At 41.1% G+C, this 21,805-nt stretch overlaps 1 protein-coding gene across 2 annotated transcripts in view; it reads right to left on the bottom strand.

Moving 5' to 3' along the window:
- Window positions 1-15,102, bottom strand: part of FNIP2 (folliculin interacting protein 2) — a 95,572-nt gene extending 80,470 nt beyond the window's left edge. For both annotated transcript variants that reach the window (XM_082050697.1, XM_082050699.1), the window contains exon 1: window positions 14,882-15,102. In XM_082050697.1, coding sequence (XP_081906823.1) covers window positions 14,882-14,976 — 95 coding nt within the window. In that variant the 5' untranslated portion in view covers window positions 14,977-15,102. The remainder of the gene's footprint in view (window positions 1-14,881) is intronic.
- Between the last annotated feature and the right edge of the window lie 6,703 nt (window positions 15,103-21,805).

Genomic DNA, 21,805 nt, shown 5'->3' with positions numbered 1-21,805 from the left:
GGAAAACAACCAAAACAAGTTTGTCACAGACATCAAGTTGTTTTATGAGAACTTATAGTCATATGCCTATTAAACCAATTTAATGGCAGTACTGATGACCAAAATACCTAATGAAATACTTCTGACTAAGAAAATTTAAGTTTTCAAACAGAACAAAGGAATGTGACGTTTTCTTCAGACTCAGGTAATTCCACTGCAGAACAAAGTCCCCTTCCCTGTCCCTGCTTTAAAAAAAAGTTATCCACACGTCTGCTCATAATTAATGTCTTGCATAGCTTCTCCCCTGCCATTAGTAAAGTTTTAGACATTTTATAAGATAACAGCCATAGTGCTATTTCCCTTCCAGATTAAACAAGGGAAAATAATTTGGCTAATGGTCACACAATAATACAGCAGTAGAATTAGAAAACAAAGATTTCAAAACCCGGTGCTACGTGCTACCTGCCAAATAGCACAGCACCCTTCTTAAAAGGATTTTGTAATCTCAGTAAACCCCAACCTCTAAACACTGGATAAAAGTCAAGCAGAAAACTAGAGCAAGGTGAGGTTCAACAACTTGCTCAATTGCAGAGGGAAGCCTATAGCAATACCAAACCCCTCTGCTTCAATTCCCAGAGTAGTGACAAGTACCAGATCACAATTGCTCCTCCTGTCAAGTGAGGGAAACAAATGAAAAGCTTTAGCCTGTTCTCACCTTATTCAAAGATCAAGGAGAGGGCAACTCCTAGACCTCACCTCATTGAGGAGGACTATTTTAAACATCAGTCACCTCTGAAGTGCAAATGGAACAAGCAACTGATGGCCAGGTTCCTACACTAAGATAAGTAACGGACAGCATTTCACTTCTGTCCTATCTTTTCCACAAACAAAAACAAAATTCTGAAACATTCAGTTAAATGACCACAATACTTGATTCACAGAGACCAGGACTAGGAACTCCTATAAGCTTATTAAGCAGACACACTTCACAACTCTGCCTCATCTGTAGGATACTATAAATTCCAAAACAGCTGGGGAATTACCACCGAAAAATCCATAGAATGGTTTCTGAAAGAAATGCAAACCCACACATGAAAAACACTCTGAGTTAAAGGAGTAGATATAGAAAATAGAAGAAAGTGTCCTGCTCTCGAGATCTAATCCTCTGGGAAGCAGAGTTAATCACTCTTTTTCTAGGCTATGTGACAGCATGTCACCTGCTCTGCTTGTAGGTCATTTCCTGTCCTTCATCTCCACTACAAGACAACTGGCTAAAATGATTTCAACTCAAGGTAATACTTCAACACGAAAATTTGGGGTTCTAGTTAAGAATAGTTTTCTGCAGGAGTCACAGCTGTCCACTAAAACTTAAGCACTGTTTTTAAATCTAACAGAATATTGGCAGAGCCCCCAAAAAGGTTTTATTTTCCAAGCAACTTTTATAAGCAGGCCAAAGAAGTGTGGGAAAACGGAAAGTTTGAATCATACCTGCTGTTTCAGTGAGCATTTGTTTTTGCAAAACATACACTTTGCAAAATTGATACACAAAAAATGCCTACGACCCAGACATCCAGGATGTGTGCCAAAACACATGTTTAAAGGTGAAGCAGAATCTATTTTGGATTGCTTAATGATGAATTTCCCTCTTTTAGTCTGTTGAATAGCTTATGTAGTTGATGTGGGTTCCCTTCCTCCCTCCCAATTTGAACTATTTACCCTGCATCGCTCCTCTTTTTAAAACCTTGGATATGGAAGAGTTGTGCTGATGCCACACCACATTCTTTTTCTGCAATGATCTAAAGTAGTCCTAATATGGTAAAGCACTATTAACCTTTGATGAACCACCTTGTTCAAGCATGATACATAGTTACTGGTTTCACACAAGTTAGGCAGGATACATTGCAGATTAGTCAGGCAACAAGTGAAGGAACATGTTATTTGCAGCACTTCTCTCTTTCTTCAGTTTAGGTTTTCCTGTAGAAGAGAGTTTTGGTAGAGAAAAATAAAGTTCTTGATAACAGATCACTGTACAGAAAGGTGATGTTTATTTTTTTAATTAAAAAAAATAATTCTATATATTACTGTATGAAAAGCAAAACAACATTTGATATGTTTGTTCACTGAAAAGTTAGAATTTCGCAGACTCCTGTCTTAGCAGAGGAGAATATACTGGATTTTTACAGGGTTGGAAGCATTTTCCATCATCTCTGTTGCTAGAAAGCAATGCCATCACATGCACATGCAAAAAATTACCACAAACCCCACACATACCTGATAGAGGCTAACAAACAGATCTATACAAGTTAAAGTCACCGTAAATTGCACACATCAGCTTTCCACAAACATCAAGAACAGCCTATTAAACCAGTGTTTCACAACTCAGCCAACTTCATAAGTTTGGATTCACTATTCATTGGCTTATCTCCAAGTCAGAAGTTTGGGAGCTAGGTTTCATACAGTGCCTCAGTGATAATGTAAAAAAGCCTAAACAAACAAAACAAAAATCCCCACACATAACAAACAAACACCACACACAAAACACACCACACACATAACCCAACAAAAAAACCAACAAGTACAATGTGTTTGAAGTAGTACCATAAACAGCACAGAGACAGTGTCCTCAGTTACTAGTGCCAGGAATAGAATTCCTTATTAGCAAAGAGAAGAGCTCAAGACTTGTAATTGCACAAAAAAATGCATATATTTGTGTTTAAGAAAACATGTATTTGTGTATTCAGAAAAGTGTGTTTATTTTTGTTAAACTAGGACTTCAAACAAAGAAATTTGAAGTGTGAAATCAGATTAGCACCATAGATCCATCACCTAGTTTTTCCCTCAGTACAGAAAGCCTTGCTTAGCCCTAATCAACTCTCCCGCTTCCATCCCACTTTTCTCCCTAACCCCCATAGCTTCTAACAGCTAGTGAGCTCAGTTGATCTAAATTAAGTCCACTATTTTGCAGAAGAAGATTCATAGTAATAAACTATATTTTTAAAAAACTCTAGGGTTTTGTTTTGTTTTCCTGTTTAGGTTTTAAAGGCACCCCTAGTAACCAACTTCCAGCTTCTACTGGAGCCGAAGAGGTTGAGCCAAACAGCAGCAGGCAGTGCAGGGTCCAGCAGCCCTGCCAAGAACTGGGGCACAGGCTGACTGGCCAGCTGGGCCACCCCACTTCCTCCAGCACCAGGTCTTAGCTCAGGCATCATTCCCATGTCACTTGTTCCAGCGGCGCCATGTGACTGGGCCAGCGTCCAGGAACACAGCTACTAAATACAGACACTGCCAAGGCACGTCTGAGAACTGCCTCTGCCAGAAAATGAGATGAATAGAAATCTCTCATCCTACCAGCTTTACTGCCTCTGCTTTTCCCCACCTTCTCTTGAGCAGAAGGAAGAACTACACATTGCACATCTGAAGGAGAATTTTGAGCAATAACACAAGGCAGAATCTGGTATTTATAACACTGTAGCAGCTCTTGTTGCATTTCAGCACTGTATGAAAGCACTGACATATCTCAGACCCTAGTATCTGCTACGTAAATGAGCAGGCCAGCTCAGACATCCCCACCACACCTCAGGGGTGGTATCCTGAGGCACGGGTTTGGTTGCCTGCTCTTTCCTGTTCCTTCTCCCTCTTCTGTAAAGCCCTTTTTTTTTTTTTATAATTTAAGAAGAAAAAGTTTGTACACAGTTTTCAAGCCTCTGTTCAAAGGAGTAGTTTTAGAATATGAAAAAAAAATAAAAAACAAGAAAATATCATTTTAGACGTAAGTAAATACATATTAATGCTAACTGATACAGTGATATGAACAATGTTTGATGTTGAACATCCCCCCCAATTTTTTCTAGCTAAATGAAAAAATACTCATTTTGCTAAAACACACACAAACACCTTCACTCCAAGTAACTAAAAACACCTTCATATTAACAGAAACAATTTATTTACGGGTTTCCTCCACTCCTGCTATGAAAAGGCTATGTTCACAAGAGGGCTTTGTAAACTTCAGAAGACACAGCATTCTCTCTCACACTTTACAACCAAGTAAGTTTCAGGTACTGTCTCCAGGGGTGTGGAAAGCATTGCAAAGCCACTCCTTGTCCTTGTTCAGAACACACACCCCCACCACACAAGAGAACACTGTCAAGCAGGGCTAGAAGCAGGGCTAGGGGGAAGTGTTACCCAGGGACCCCCTACCCTTCTTCCAAGCAAAATTGCTTCAGAAGTGCACCCAAAAGTGCATATGCAACAACACAATTCCCTGGTTCCACATGCATCCTCATAAAATCATAATATATGAAATCAAAGATATCAGGTACAGTTCTCTAGCAGTGCTGAGAGCTGAACCAGCCCAGGTTTTTTTGATCAGCTAACATATTGGTGAGCCCTCTGTAAATGGTTATATTTAACTGTTGTAAGAGCAGTACAGTTTTTGATTATTTAAAAATAGAGATTGTAACTGAAATGTTACTCTGCAATAATCATGGAAAGAATGAAGAAAAAAAAAGTATGTTGAATATGTATGAAAATTTACTGATACAGGCTATGGGAAAGAACATGTACACAAGAAGCCATGCTTGATCTCTCATGCTATAGCATGAACAGCAAAGTCCATTGCCTCTGCCTAGATGAATGCCAGGAAATCCTGACTCAGATTGAATGAAGTGATAACATGGATGGATGTAACGTCAGCTCCGGCATTTTTCTCTAGTTATAGCCAAAAATATGTTTTGCTCCTCTTGTTGTTATTATAATTTGTCTATTCCATCCAAAACACTTTCCTTAGCCCTCTCTCATAGACAGCGTAGAAGGTAGCTTTCCAGTAACTAGCACTGAATTTTGAAGTGTTATATAAATTTATTTTCAAATTTCACTGGAAAGGGAAGGAAGAGACATGTCTTAAGACCCTGTACATCAGATCGGGGTAATTAAATCACTCACACCATAATACCTTTTCAATGAAAAAGGCTACACACTAAACCAACCAAACCACAGTCCTGTAGCTGACTGGCATGGGCAAACCTAACCCTGCTGCAAGACACTATGCAAGAGAGTTACGTTCTATTTACCACCAATTGCATAGGACTTTGAATGTATAAATAGTCATTAAGTTATGAAATAGTCTCCTCCTTAAAGCAGGCCAACCGCTCTAACTACTCACATAGGATCCTAAACATTCTCTCAAAAATACTGGTATTATATTAGACTTTAAAAGTTTATACAGCCACGTTCATACATAATTACAGTTGACCACACCCAGTAACATGCTAAGATTTGGCTGCCAAGTAGCAGTGTGTCAATCATAAAATATTTTGGGAAAAAAAAAAAAAAAGAGAAAGAGCCAGCTGCAACCTTGTCATGTAATAGGAAAATGCTTCACACATTGAAGATTCAGTGACAGAAACAAATTAAAATTTCAGTCACCAAGCTTATGTAACAATTATCTATTTAGAGTAATTAGAAACCTTTCTCCTCATGAGAAGGTAAGGACTGGTCAAGCTCCTTCAGTGTTCCCCAGTAAAACATTGTATAAGAAAGTCCTTTATAATGGACCTGACTTTCTCCCAAGATGAAGTCTACCAGAGCAGTCTCACTAGGAGCCTTCTTAACATTTACAGATTCAGGACAACTTCATTAAAAAACAAACAAAACTCTCACTTTCTTTTTTAGTCAAAACATGGCCCAAGTTTACAACTCTAATTAAGTTTATATTATAGCAAACTTGTAATGCTTCAGTAATGCAAATGAAAAGTCACTGCTTCAATCAGGTCTCTAGTTCACATGCCAACATCACATTTCAATATAAATATGCAATTATTTATTTAAGCAGTAAACAAAGTTTAATTCAGAGGTTCAAGTCATCTTTGACATTCTACCTGTGTTTTTTGTTTAAAAAGAAAGAAATCAGGCAGATGTAGTATCAATGTGTACATAGATTCACTGAGCTGACCCATTGTTTCAGAAAACCCATGTCTACTACAAAATGCAATATTCTGTTTTCATTTTCCTCTCCATTGCATACTTACCACTGGACCCATTATCCAGTCCAGCTATACATAGGCATTTTACAGTTACCAAGTGCCACCGTAAAGTGACAAATAGAAAAATCTGGGTTCCATTCAAAGCATTCCCAAACATTCAGTACCTGACTTGCTTCTGAACTTAAATGTATTCCAATCTAGTCCACATTGGATGACTGACATATCCTGGAATCTCCCAGTCATGAGGTGTTACCCATTCGAGAACTTGGACTCATATGTGAAATTGTTTTAGTGCCTAGTAAGCATGCTGTATATCCACAGTCAGATGTCATAAATATCTTTACAATCAGAGAGGGTTAATCTTTCCAACTCTTTAATTTGATGTGATTTAGAAACTCTTAACAGTTGGTGAGGCAGAGGTTGGCACCCCTGAAACTGTTTCAACTGGCTACCATGTGAGAGCAACCTTCCTACAGGCTAAAAGCCAAGATCAGCTAAGAGCTCAGATGTCACTACAGTTGTCTGCCAAGTGAACTGAAGCAGTTACCAATTCCTAGCTGTATATTCCAGCTTTCTCAATACAGCTGAGGGCTAGTACACATGAGCCCTCCATAACCATTTCTGCATAAAGTCTGACAGCTTAACACTAACTACTGCAAGAGATGGTTATACCACTGACCTTTATACAGACAAGACCAAGGAAAGCTCCAAAACTCTATCAGTGCTACCGTGGAAGTGACAAATGTCCAGCAAATAAACAACTACAGCACAGCATGGGAGAATGCAATAGCACCTTGTGCCACTGCAGCCATTTGCCAAGACCAGAGCTTTAACACACACGGACTAACCTTGCTGCAGTACAGCTGGGCAAAGTGGTTTCCACACCTAACTCCTTTCTTGTGCCTGCACTGGAGGCCACCAGCCTTCCTTTCCAGCAGCTTAATAGGTCTCTGCCCAGCTTGTTAAACCCAGTCATGTTAAACAAGCCAGGGCTTCAGAAACAAAAAAGACTCATGACCTTTCCTATAGTAGGATTTGTCTTAAAAAGCACAACCCATTTTAGAGTGTAAGTTAGAGAGCAGTGTTAAATGTGAAGATTTTAGGCGGTCCTTTTGTGGGAACATGAAAGGAAAGGCAAGGAAAGATGACAGATACAAGCACTCAACTGATCAGCAATAGTTAGATGAGCTCATATGCCCATGTGGAAAAACAGAAGGTAGATATAATAAACTGTCTGAACACAAGCTAATCCTCTGAGTTGCAGATTAAAAAAAAAAAAATCATAACCGTCTTTTCCATATCACAGAGGTTTTTAACATTACAACATTATATTAAATTCTGGAAAAAGATCCACATTCAGTGAAAGATTAGCAATTTAAGAATTACCTGCTTAGAACGATGTATTCAACAGTTTATAGTTCATTCTCTCTGGGGTTTCCTTCAAAAATATCATCTCATGTACTCCACTCAGATATTCCATACTCCTACAACTGGGCATTCACATACTCAGCCCCCAGACTTGAGCAATTTCAGGTGTTAGATAATATCCAGATTCAGAATTCAGTACAAAGACTACACAGAAATTCAGAGCACCAAGTTCATTCAAGACACTGTGTCCTTTCATAAGTAAGTAAACTTAATGACAATAAAAGCTAAGTTATTATTGTAAGAAACTTCCCAGCTTCATTATAAAATATAAAGTTCTGAAGTGTTCAGATTTGCAATCTGAAAGTCCTAATACCAAATTCAGCCTGTTAGCACCTCTATTAGAGAAGTAAATAAATATTGTCTGATCATTTAGTTAATACAGCTGATTTCATTAGCACGTGTGAAACTCAACTGAGCACCTTGGAGAAGAAAAGTTGAAGTGTATTTCATTGAGGTGAGAACATGCTGCAGGGAAAGCTCCATACTGATTCAGTAATTACATTACACGCAGTACAAGTTTCACTTCAGCACAGTCTATGGAACGAAAATAATGAGTCAGTTTTAACAGCAGCAAGTGTGATGCCCATTTATCAGCACAAATCTAAGCATCTCACCAATATCCAGGAAGTGTGCTGACTGACAAAACAGATATTTTGGCCATTGGTCATGTAAAAGCACCTGTACTTGCCCTAATTGCAGTGGGGAAGGCGCAGGCACTATTACTGAAACTCCTAAGCTCGTCCTCAAAAGAATGCTTTGCCTTGCAGTCTGTCTTTTGATTTCAATCTTGCATAAAACACCATGACATTGCTACGGTATTCAAGCAACAAACACACACAAATAGGGCAAATGGAGTGAAGAGAGGCAACAAGCACTGTTAGGCTGAGAAAGCAGAATGGAGAAGAACCTGAGCCTGAAGATTAAGAAGTGGACGCAGAGCACACACACAGATGATTCATGACAGGCAGAGGTGAACGACCACATCCATGCCCATCAGTCAGATCAGTAACAATCTGACAGGATTGCAGGAAGTGCACCCAAAGGTGCAGACAGACACATGTGCTGTCTTCACACACAAGCACCCAATTCAAAGCCCTCCTTTTCTGCTTATTCTCTCTAGGGAGCCTGTTAACTACCATTCTACAGAACTGCATTCCTCATCTTTTGCTTAAGAATTGTACCCATGGAAACCTCCACATAGCAAAGACTGATAATTAGGATAGCATAGGAACATTCTTACAACACTTTGTTTAAGTTGCATGCAAGATGACAGTGTGCTCTTAATCAAGGGTGTACTTAGTAGACACAACAGCTGACAAATACAAAACACAAAACATGGCTCTAAAACTGAGTCTTCTCTTCAGAAGCTATCCCTGAACATCACTAAGGTGCAAACTAGATTACAGGTGAAAGCAAACAATTGTTAGCATCAGAGGAATACCTAAAGGAACAGGTATATCACCAAGGTTTGTAGCACAGGTTGTCAGTATTAATCCAAATAATTCAATTTGCAAAAGAAGTCCTCAGCAGCTTCAATATTACTGAAATGCCAGAACAAGAAATAAATCACTTTTATGAAAAAAATTACTCCATTTTCTGGCCCCTCTGACCCCAGCTATTTTGTCACATCTACTCTCACTGGGCTTTTGGTCTCCTGTTACTCACTGTTCAGACCAAAGCTACAGCTAAAGCCACTACGATGAACTGGGAAACCTACATCCCACTATGTCAGTATGGGATGACGTGGTGACTTACGATTATGACATTTTTGTCAAACCTCTTCCATCTTACATTCCTTTCAAGTTTTAATAAAGCTATTCTGCTACTTCAACTATTTTTACATACAAAAAGTTAGGAAGTTTACATAAGTTTATATGAAGCCAGCCTCTACTGGTAATAAAGCTCTGCATCAGATTTTAAAAAAATTCTCTAGGAATTCAGCTTTTATGAATGAATATCCACATTTTTTAGCCTCAAACAGCTCTATTTTCTCACATCAATCAATTTATGTCAGGAGACAAGTATTCCCTACAGCATTAGCATCATTGCTTTAGATTGTAGTGTATTCTGCTTTAAATCGTATTACCAACAAGGGAAGGTAGCTCCAAGGCTTTTTGTTGCTGCCATTCCCCAAATCACTTTCTACTGAGCCCAGTATGTGGCAGAATACTCACCTACCCATTTTTGGACATGTAAACAGCAAAAGTACCCTAAGAATAAGGAATCAAGCACCTACTATCCAACTACACATCAATTTAAGAGTCAGGTACATAGGAAATACACTACTAGCTGTTTATGCCACATGGATAAGTTACTTGTAAATCAGAAATAAGATAACCCAATGGCAAAACCAATTTGATCAGTCGGGTAAGAATGCACCTTTTCATGGAATTAAATTAAATAACCAAGGTACATCCATCCCTCTCGTAATGTCAGTAGCTTATGCATTTCCACACAGTTTTTTAGCCATCTGTGGCCAAAACAAAAAAAGCAACCACAACACCAAAAAATAAACCAAACAAAGGACAAAAGAAAGTGGTATCTTCTTGCAACTTCAAGAGAAAACGAAAGTTAGTCTCAGAGAAAATCCAGAAGACAGCAATGTGTAAGAGAAGGAAGATCCAAATAACTTTAGAAGGAGAATGGCCTTCGTTCCTAAAAGCTGAAAAGACCACAAGGGATTTGTTTTCCTTCAAAATAGTCCCAGGCTGGAAGTGTGGGTTTCCACCTCATAAGACCATATTTTCAATCACTTCCTCTCTAAGCTGTTTTCTTAAGTGAGATTGTACTAAATCTCCTCCTACAGAACTTATTCTTTACCTTTCATTACCAAGGAAGGGTTAATGCCACAGCAGAGGTATAATGCTGCACCTCTTAAGGCTCCACTTCAGCTGTCAGTGAAGAGGTATGTGACTTACACTTGCTGTTGAACCTTCCCTGTCCCCATGCTCAGACCTGGCCCTAGGCTGCATCACCCTTTCTACAGCATATAAAATAGTGATTATCTTTCAAATGCTTTTTAAAGGGTTTACAGCCACATGTTTAATGATATTTCCATGTATGAAGATGTACATGGGTGCTCAGTAGCATTATTGCTGTGTAGACGTCTACAATGCTACAAGAAGCCCAAGAGAAACAGAATTAGGCTACAAGAATTTACTGAGGAGTGTTTCATTTTAACAAACTGACATGCAAGCAGACTCAAAGCTCACTACTGCTTTCTTTCCTTTTTCAGAAGGTGGAACAATGCCAGACTGGTAATAAATGCTGTGAAATAATGCTTAGCAAGTAGGATCTCACCAAGCATTTCAGTGCTATGACCAAAGGAATCCCTAGAATCAGTTGCCAAACAAATGATCTCATACACCAAAGCTAACAAACTGTTACCAGATAGATATCCTGCAGTTACAACATAACATCCTCTCCATTATAGACACCAGAAGGAGCTGGCTGATATTTAAAGCTGAAGAAACAGCCCGTTTGCAAGTTTCACACACAGCTGAAATAACACTTTTTTTTTTTTAATAGAATCCACATAAAATGGAATTATTCCCTATTTTACAATATTACTTTACTAAACATAGCAATATCAAAGAAATTTCATCACAGGTTGCAATGCAGAAGTTACACACTGAGCAGTGAAAGCAGTCTTCTAAAAACTCCAAGGCACTTTTTATTTTCATTTGCATATCCCTGGATATGTACTTCATAAAAAAAACCAAAAACAAAACAACACACAGACACCACACACAACCTATTGAAGACTGAAACTAGTGTAAAACCTTAGTCCTCAGTATAAGGATAACACCATTGAAAAGTACAGAAAAGCACTGATGTGAAATCTTGTTCTAGAATCAGGTAAACACAATTACAGAGGAACTGCTATAAATGTATCCCCCAATACTTTACTCAAAGATATGCTTAGCACTCGAGACATTCTAGTCTTGAGATATGACACGCTTATAAAATACTCCACTTAATCCCTAAAATTCAAAATTCATGGGGAGCAGGATGCTTTGTTTTTGCAGTATTAGCTGCCATTCTGTTGAGCACGTGACCCTGCTGGCACTCCAAAACCCCATACAAACTACTCTAAATCAATCTTGCAAGAGAAGTAACATCTGATAAGGGAATAAAAAAATATTAGGGGAATTTAGCCACATGAATACACATTACTCACACAGAAAGTAATTAGGATTTCCTCAGAGCAATAGAAGCTAAAAAGAAATATATTGAACTACAATCACTCAAATGTCTTTGTTGAAAGGTATGTGTGTGTATATATACATATATTTTCATGTATGCATCATATACAAACACATATATAGATATTTTAGTTAAGGGAAGCAAAACCCAGCAGTAACAGAAACCAGAAGCTGAAGATCTGTGTACAAAACTGCATAGAACAAATACACTATCATGTCACTAATACCAATCTGTTCTCCATTTGGTTTGTAATTTCACTCTTTAAAAAAATAATTAAGATATTCTACAAATCTAACTACTACCCTTCTACCATTTCATATTTCCATTATTTTGAAGGGAAGTTGCAGGCCAGTAGAAAGTTCTACTATCCTAATAGCTCTGTATTAGCATCTACACCTTATGTTTACTTTCTCCTCACCCAGTAAGTACGGGTTATGTTTACATGAATATGTAGTAGAGCCCAACAGGACTAGATCCACAGAATGAATTAATTGGTGCTAAGGACCTGACACCCACACTATACATGTTCTGGGGTTTTACTTTTGACCAGCAGTAGTATGGTCCCAGGGACTGAACACACATTAGTGGTTGAAGCACACTTTCTAATTTCATTCATTCCAACAGGAATCCAGTTTACGCACCAAAGCCACCTGGCTACATAAGCCAAAGTGCAATAAGTGGAGACAATCAAGAGGTTTTCTTTGAAAGAGTGCTCCTGATCCAAATTAAGATGTTAATGCTCATGCACCCAAGAAACTATTTCCCGTGGTTCCACGTTCAGCTATAGGCATCGTGTCTCTTTCTCTTTGAGGCTATGCCAGCTCATCCTGCTGAGCAGCATGGACCTTGTAGCTTGCTGTTTTCTTCAGATCCAAAGAGATGAAGCAGTACCAACCTCTGGTCAAGATTTGGTTGCCATTATAGGAGAGAAGGGGCAGGAGAACAAGCAGACATGGTACTTGTTAGAGGCAAATCTCAAGCCTGGTTGATGGCCCTCTTTAAGAGAACTTCTCCTGCTGTTCCTGGAAAGACTAGAAAATGCAAAGCTTCCTAATAATGTACTTGAAAAAATTTAGCAAATGAAGTTAATTTGAGGAGGTATTATCTACTAAAGAGACTTGTGGCAATTCTGCTATTGCTCTTAGTAAGGATGGTGCATGAATACACTTCAGCTTTTAAGACTTTCATAACAATTCAAAGTCCAAAGATACAGACTGCTATTTGTCTTCCAGGGCCACTTAAGAGAAACACACACAGCATATGGAGAGACCTCACTAACCAAAACAGGAGAAGGGAATAAAATTAACTAAAATCCTTGAACATATAGCTTTGCCATTAGAACAGAAAATGATCCTGTCACTTTGCCTCTAACAGTGACCAGCAGCACATGCTTAATAGAGAAGCTACCAGAGGATTAAGTCTTCCCTTTTACTTAGTTCCAATTGCATCTCCCCATTCAAACACAGATTACTGTTCAACAGAAAATCTATGACAAATGTTGTAGTAGAGCTTCTAAGACCTACTAAGTATGCTCCTGCAGGTCATCAACAGATCACTAAAAAGAAAGAAAAAGCATTGCAGCACATTTAGAAGTCATAAGGAAGAAGCTTAATGCAACATTAACAGGAAGAAAAATAAAACACACACAAAAACGTTCAAATAATTAATCCTAAATTTGCCAAAACCTAATCAAATACCAAGGGAGTGGGAGAAAAGAGGGGATAAAAAGAGAGATGGATACCTACAGCAGTATTCTAATAACAATTTTTGTTTGAACTGTCACATCATTTAGATGTTATTCAAACTGAAAGTTAGTGTGGAATTTTTTACCTAAACCTCATAAAATACTCCAGATGGAGCAATCTTACTGATTTGAGCGGCGGAAATACTGTGCAAGCAATCTGCCTTCATGGAGATCCTCAATCAATCCAACAACCTTAAAACCAGAACAAACAGTACTGGTCTCTGATACAGAGTACTTGGTAAGATTTTAAATAGAAGGCAAAATAACACAATCAGGAATTATCTCTCCATTTAAATGTTGGAAAATATGTTTGTTTTCTTTCAAAATTAAAGGAGATATTTAATTCACAAGGTGAACACTACAAAAACTAGCTACCTAGTATAACATACAGACTTCACAGATTCCTGAAATGCACCAGCCCTGTTCTCTGATATGAATGCAGCACCAGTACTGTATCCTACCACTTTCAAAGGAATCATCTCATAACCCTAATGCCATTTTGCTTTTACTCCATTTTTTACCACAATCTTGCAATTTTGGCCAAGCACATGGCCATGGCCTGCACAGACCATCTTTGAAATAGTAACGGCTCCATTAATGTAATATTTCATATTTGGCACCATGACATTTCGTAGATCAACATATTTTCCATCCCTCTTCCTTACCATTCTTAGTAAGTTCAGCAGTGAAAGCCCAGATTCCAATTCAGTCCTGTATATAATCTGATCACAAGACTAGTGAACTCATGCCGAGCAGAAAAAACGACACAGAGCTTACCAGACGTGCATGTGATAGTCACTGTGCTCACCAGGACCACTTCGGTCTTGTGAGCAGATGCTAAAAGTAACAAAGCTCCAAACCACCAGCCTGAGCAAAATGCTGTCCTCGAGGGTTTGGAAACAGTAACAATTCAATATTATATAAAGATTACATATTCGAGCCCTGAAGCAGCAATAGCTGCTAAATCTCACCTTTAAAGATTTATGGTATCACAAACCGAGCGAGCAGTGAAAGGTACTTAAGGCTCTGTGGGTCATCAGCCTATGCACATGTATTTAGGTCACAACAATTAAGACATTTCTTTATTTTTGCTGTGCTGATGAGGCCTGAACACGAGTTATCACATCAGCCGCTTATTCAAACGCAAGGAAAGCGCAGGCCTGGCGCCCCTTCTCAGTGCTGCTGAGGGGCCGGGCGGTGAGCGCCCCACGGCTCCCGACCGTGCCACCTCCAACTCGGATTTAAAATGGCTGAGAGATCCAACGAGAGGGAAAGGCGGGAGCAGAGCCGGCCCGGCGCGGCAGTGCCTCCTGCCGCTCCCCGGAGTCCCCCTCCCCGCGGGCCAACCCTCTCGGCCCCTGCGGAAACTTCACACAGGAAGCCCCCGAGAGCGGCCCCAGCACACCTGCGCTGCGGCCCCGCAGCAGGCGACTGGGGCAGCGGTGTTCCCGCTCCCTGCCGCCCCCCGCAGCCGGGGCAGCCCCCGGGGCCCACGTGGAGCCGGTTCCGGCGAGCCCGGACCCGCCCTGCCCCCGCCGCTCACCTGAAGGCGGGCCCCTCCCCCGGAGCGCGGCCGTGAGGGGCCGCCGCGCTGCCGCCCCTTTTGTTGAAGAGCTTCTGGAGCAGGGTGGGAGCCATGCTGCCGCCCTGCCCCTGCCACCGCCCCGCCGGCAGCGGCCCCACCGCGCCTCTTGCAGCGGCTCAGCGGGCGGCGAGCGGCGGCGGCCGCGGCAGCATCCCCGCCGCCGCGGAGCCGCCCAGCATTGCGCGGAAGGGAGGCGAAGGAAAACGAGGGGAGCCAAGCGGAGCGCCGGCCCGCTGAGCCGCGCCGCTCTCGGCGGCCGCCCGTCACCTGACCGAGGGGCCGAGCCCGCCCGCCCGCCCGGCGGCGCTGACAGCTGCTCCCACCCGCCGGACGGGGCACCGCACGGCACGACGCGCTGCGCCGCCAGCAGCCGCGCCACGGGAACGGGGACGCGAACGCGCCGCAGCCCTCGAGCGCTCCGCATTGGCTACGCGGCGCTCCTTGCCCCGCCCCCAGGCGCAGAGGGACACGGGCCTGCCCCGCTCTGGGCGGTGGCGGTTGGGAACGTTGGCGGGGGGCGGGGCGGAGAGGGGCGTGTGCCTCCGTGTGCGCTTGAGAAGCCCGGTGGGCCTGCACGTGCCTGGAGCCGCAAGGAGCGTACGGGGGTGTGTGCGCGCACATGTATTATACCTGTTTTATACCTCCACAGTAATAAGCACATACACATATATTTGTAATGGATAATTTACAATATGTGTCCTGCTACGCAGATACATGTGTGCATACATACACAAATACAGAAGTACATATGCATCCCCTGTATTTTCACACAAGTAAATCACATATTTGTGATTTACAGCAACTGTTTCCCAGGAGCAGCCAGTGTGAACAAACCAGCCCCCCGTTCTAGGTTTGGGCTGAGAGCGAGGCACCACAGCTGCTCCAGCCTCCCCTCCTCCCTCATGGCAGCAAAGTCCCTCAGCAGCCCCTTGGGTTTTCGGGAAGCTCACATCCCTCATTTTACTCCACACACAAATTCCAGTCACCAGTCTGGGGAAGTTTTAAACGCATTTTTTTTCTAGTCCTGGTGTCTTTAACGGAGAGACCCCTGGCATAAAATTGTACAAGTACCACCATTCCCGTCAAGAATCTGAACTTTGAGTTCCGAGCGCATTTTTGCAGGAAGGTAGCCCTGCTGGGACAGGGCAGCTCATTTCTCTTTAATTGATTTATTTCGTTCACAAAATAAGGAGACAATGCTACAGCATGTGCGGGGGGGTCATCTGGATTTTTATATTTGCTTGTTTAATCTGGGGGAAAGGGCTGTTTGTGTGGTTTTGGCCACCAGCAGGATGACACCACCATGCACCCACCAAGAGAATGCAACTTCAAATGCTCCTTTTAAGCCAGCTATGTAGCTGTACAGTGTGGTGCGGGGGGAAAAAAAAAAAAAAAGGCAGAATCATGGTAGCTTCCTGCTCTTTTCAGGAAACCTGGAGATGAGACATAGAGAATGGTGATCACTGGAATAGTTGCAAAGGATCATTACAATGGTTCACTGCATACTCAACATTCAGTAGTGACAGAAGAGGTGGAGGACATGCTAGTGCTTCAGAGCCAGCCTTTCAGTGGCAGGAGAAGATTACTTCTCTTTAGAATGAAAATCAAGAGACAACTGTCTACTGGCCTGAGAGTCTGATCAGCTCCTCCCTCTGTAATAGCAGATTGAATCTTGTAATGCTCAGTTGACCTCCCTTATCTGGAGGTCCATTCTCAGAGGGATCACCATTTTGAAGGCTCACTTCATCTGTCAGACTGAATCTCCAAGGTAAATCTTTCAGCTTGGATGTTCTTGCTGCTTTCGATTCTTTACTTCCACCACCATCAACAAGTGCCCCTGGTCATTAAGGTAAATCCCCTCAACCAAAGCTGAAGGACAGAAAAGTGTGCAGTGGCAGTAGTACACTGAAAAGGAAGGGAATAGCAGGGTGTGGCTGGACAAGATGAAAGACACCAGGGCTGACACGGTAATCAATGTGAATGAGAATTCAGGCGTTCAGCTCCAGAAATAAGCACTGGTCTGTATTTCTCACAGTACAGTCTCGAGAAACTTAAAGTTGCAAATACCATGGCTGCCACTCCATGGCTACATCTGTATTTGCAAGTAGTGGTGACCAGTGGGGAAGAATTGTAGACTAAACCGTTGTCTATTACACAGCCCCATGCCCACATCACAAACATTTTACAGGGTTTTATTTTCAACTAGTTGTAATCTGGTCCTGTCAGTAGAATGAGTGTCAGTAGTTGTAGCACACTGTTTCTGAAAAACATCTGGTTTAGTTTAATCTGAAAATAATCCACTTTGCATGCCCAGATGCCGCTCCAAAATGTGAAACAAGTCAGTGATGACAACCGGGAGACTGACTTCAGAAATGCACTTCTAATCTGAGCAAAAATGGCAGTGTAAATGCACCCTACATGATGGCTGATGCTCAGTGCAATATTAACTCTTGATATTTTCTGTTATTGTGTGTGACAGTCACTATGATCTGAAGTTGATAACAAAACATTAAGACACTAGTGTTCTAAAGGTTATTTCTGAAAAAAAAAATATGGGGAAAACACAGCACAATCAGTAAAAGGCTATGAAATAACTTGCACAGTGAGTGCATGCTGTCCCACCCCAAGTAGAGCTTGGCTATAAGCAACACCTGGCAAACCAAACATGGTGATTTTTCACTAACCCATGAGTGGAAAATATGAGCAGATGTAAAGAAAATAAATCATACCATCTGTCAAGCAAAGACCAGTTACAATGAGATAGTGTCTCTACAGCCCTTACTCTTCTAGGAAATACAGGAAATAAAAATGTGGCATATGAGAATCAAAATCTTATTCTTAATATTCTGACTAAGGGTCAGACTCTTTATGTGCAGAGAAAGACAATGTAATTGACAAAACTTCAGTCAGGAAATCAGCCAGATTCTTAATGCAGAAATAGATGGGACTTTATTAGCAGTCCCTGCTCAGTCCTGAATGCACAAGTCCAAAATGCTCCTAAACCTGTGTTATCAGAAACAGGCTTTGAAGGAACCACAAAAAGAAGCCAGAACATGAGCCATCAGTGTGCCCAGGTGGCCAAGAAGGCCAACGGTATCCTGTCCTGTATCAAAAATAGTGTGGTCAGCAGGACAAGGGAAGTGATCCTTCCCCTGTACTCTGCATTGGTGAGGCCACACGTGGAGTATTGTGTTCAGTTCTGGGCCCCTCAGCTCAGGAAAGACATTGAAGTGCTGGAGCGGGTCCAGAGAAGAGCAACACGACTGGTGAAGGGACTTGAACACAAGACCTATGGGGAGAGGCTGAGGGAGCTGGGGTTGTTTAGTCTAGAAAAGAGGAGGCTTAGAGGTGACCTCATCACTCTCTGTAACTACCTGAAGGGAAGTTATAGCAGGTGGGGATTGGTCTCTTCTCCCAGGCAGTTAGCAATAGGACAAGGGGGCATGGGCTTAAACTCTGCCAGGGGAAATTTAGGCTGGATATTAGAAAGAAATTCTTTACAGAGAGAGTGGTCAGGCATTGGAATGGCCTGCCCAGGGAGGTGGTGGACTCGCCGTCCCTGGAGGTTTTTAAACTGAGATTGGACATGGCACTTAGTGCCATGATCTAGTAAACGGACTAGAGTTGGACCAAGGGTTGGACTTGATGATCTCTGAGGTCTTTTCCAACCCAGTCGATTCTGTGATTCTGTGAAGCCAGAACAGGTAAACTCTGAGGATTTAACAAAAAGTTTGCTAATCCTGGACGTGAATTAATGACTTACTGCTCTGTGTAGTCACACATGCTGTATAAGTTACAGGAGCACAGATAAGACTTGCTACACTTTGCAATGCATCAGCAGCATTTTGGATTCTGTAAAATAAATAAAATCAAAATTTTATTGCCACTTTAAATGAGCCAAGTAAAATATGATACCAAGAAATGTCTAGAATTATTCTCTCTCCACGTTGTTATTACAATTTAGCACAGTAAGTCTAAATTACTCTCCACAGAGAATTGTAAAACCTATTCTAAAATGTACTGCACTTTACAAGCAGAGACAGAAACTGACAGCAACTGAGAGTTTGGGATATCAGCCCCATGCAAACCACTTTACTCATCCTTCATGGAACAATGCCTCACTTTTGCTGGGGCTGCAGCAACTTTTTCCAGCCCTGGAACAGTGACACAGAGGTGCTGCCTTCACATTTGACAAACAGTTTCACAGTCTTCTTACATAAAAGATACAGTCAGTTGAAACTGAAAGACAGTTTAAAGGGAAATATTAATTTAAAATAATTGTTTCAAAATGACTGGGAAGTATTGGTGTATGTAATGAAACATTTGATTTTCAACAGTCTTTGGTGTTAAAAATAGAAAGGCCAGATAAAGGGTATCTTCTTTTAATCAAAATATAAATATTGAGTAATATGGTGAGAATTGGATTGTGTGAAGATAATAGGTATTTACAATTCTCTGAAATCACTACTGTTACTTATGTATCTTATTAAATTTCCTAAAACAAAGGTGCAATACTTTTTACCCCAGAAAAGCCTGAAGATGTGCATAGCTGTAGATGTTCAAATACTTGTTTCAAACCTGTTTTGGTTCCTCTCCTGGTAGTATTTCTAAGCCTCCTGTCTAGGACTCCATCCAAAGCCTCGCTGGAAATGCTCATGTTCCAGATTTCCAATTGCAAAATCCATTGTGGAGCTACGGCAAGATGTATTTGAAGACAAGAGTGCAACCAGCACTGTCAGCTCTGTGTAGACGATTTTCTTTTTAAAATATCCTGGGACAAGAACATATGGTTCTTTAATTGTTTAATATTGCATTTTAATTCAGCTTAGAGGAATCAGCTGAGAGACAATAACTGCTCAGTATAGGTTTAATTTGGGACTTTTTTTTTTTTTTTTCAGAAAAAGACTTGGTGTAGATGGGGAACAATAAGCCTGATAATGAGGAAACAGATTTCTCTCTCTCCTGTCTCGTGTCTCTCTGATGAAAATGACATGTTTGATGTGCCAGGTCACATGGGAACAGCACATGATGCACCCTGTGGCACAGGAAAGGCTGAGTGGCTGCTCTATTTCACAGCAAGCAGTGAAAGCATCCTTACCAAGACTGTTAGCAAAAAATTGCATATTGGAAGCTTCTTAATAGCTGCTGTGAAAGGCTGGTGAAGTATGTGTTTCAGTTGCTTGTCAACTCAATCCCCTCAGTTCTCCACTGGGTCCTGTTCTGAAGCTACAATTCAATCCAGTGAAAAGCCCACAAACATACAATCATTCCTATAAAAAACAAAATGGCTTTTAATATCCTTAGACAAGGAAGTTCTGCACTAAGCCAAAGTTCTCACCTTCTGGTGGCATGAACATGTTTAAGCTTCAATTTTCTTCACAGTGTCAAATACAGATTTAGAGGTGAAAAAAAGAGTAAGAAAATTAAATAAACAGCAAAAAATCCTATTCTGAATGTGTACGTATTCGCCCACCTTACACAAGCAGCAACAATTATAAATAATCTTTATTTTACAGTTTATTCTTTCACAAATGCTATTTTACAGGCTGGAATGATTATTAATTATTATTGCTTATTGTGTCTTCCATCAGACTACAAGTTTTAGAATGATATAGGCATTTCTGTGCATTTATCAATGATAGCTTCTTTAGTCAGGGAGGGAAGAAGAGGAGAAAATGAAGATTGTATAAGTGGCTGGACTTAGAGGATCCACATCCCTTGCTCTGACTGGTCTTTGAGTTCAATTAGACTGGAGTGTCATACTCCAGCAAGTATGATGTACTCAGTAGAGGAGAGACCTGTACTTTTTAGCACTCTCAACATGTGTTTATCTAATTATAATACTCAAAATAATTTTACTGGGTAGCTAAAGCTGTGTGTGCATAAATATCTGAATTAAAACCTTTGACAGTTCAGTTATAGTGCCTATTTTCAATACAATGTTTTACAAGTGTTTACCACATTTGAAAGACACTATTTATCCATCAATTTTGTATATAACTTAATATATTAATTTGAACATAAAATCACTCAGTAAATTATTGACAGAAGTCACACTACACTTGCTTTTTCCAATCTGTCAATGACTATAAATTATTATGTACAGTAATTATGCTACTGCAGTGCTTGGAAGATATTCATTCAGCTCACATTATTTTCCAGAATCTCCTACTGACACTGAGAAAGTTGCTTAGTTTTTCTCTTGTCCACCTCACATCTCCAAATTAGCACAGGGATTGCCTGTTTCTTTGTACTTCTAAAGTACATTGCACATAGGGATTTTCGAGCAACTACTGTAATATGAATAACTAATCTAGAATCTAGACTATTCCAACTTGGCCAGGAAAATAACTACAGGGACTGTGTAAGTCTGCTCCTGGAAGAATGAATCACTACTTCTTCTCAAGAGGAAGCTGCCAACAGCTCTTGTGGGGGACACACACCAACACCACGCACTTTACTCTGCTGTCTGCTAATGAAATCTCTTCCAGACTGTACTTGCTTGGCTAACAACTGCCTCACTGAAATCACTTCTCCTACGCCACTGCACCTCACCTACGCTAAGCGTAATGATAAAAATATCTCAACCAGTGACCATGGCCAGATGCCTGGTGACTTGCAGATGACTCAAAGCTCTGGTGGCCTTTCACATGGTGGAGCATGCGAAATCCCTGACACAGCTGCATGACCTGGCTCAGAGAGAGAAATGCCTTAGTGTGGTTCCACTGATTCCTCACTAAGTGTTCCCAGATGGTGGCAGATGGTTTTTCCTTCTGTTGAGGCTTCCCAGATGCAATATTCAGCAGCACTTGGTGCTGATCACCTCTTCTATCCAACATCTGTACAGAGGCTGTGGGAATGATCACGATGCAGTATATGGAC

Source organism: Streptopelia decaocto, assembly GCF_964273445.1.
Source record: "Streptopelia decaocto genome assembly, chromosome: 4".
Taxonomy (NCBI): domain Eukaryota; kingdom Metazoa; phylum Chordata; class Aves; order Columbiformes; family Columbidae; genus Streptopelia; species Streptopelia decaocto.
The sequence above is the reverse complement of the archived record's forward strand: the minus strand, read 5'-3'. Positions and strand labels throughout refer to the sequence as shown.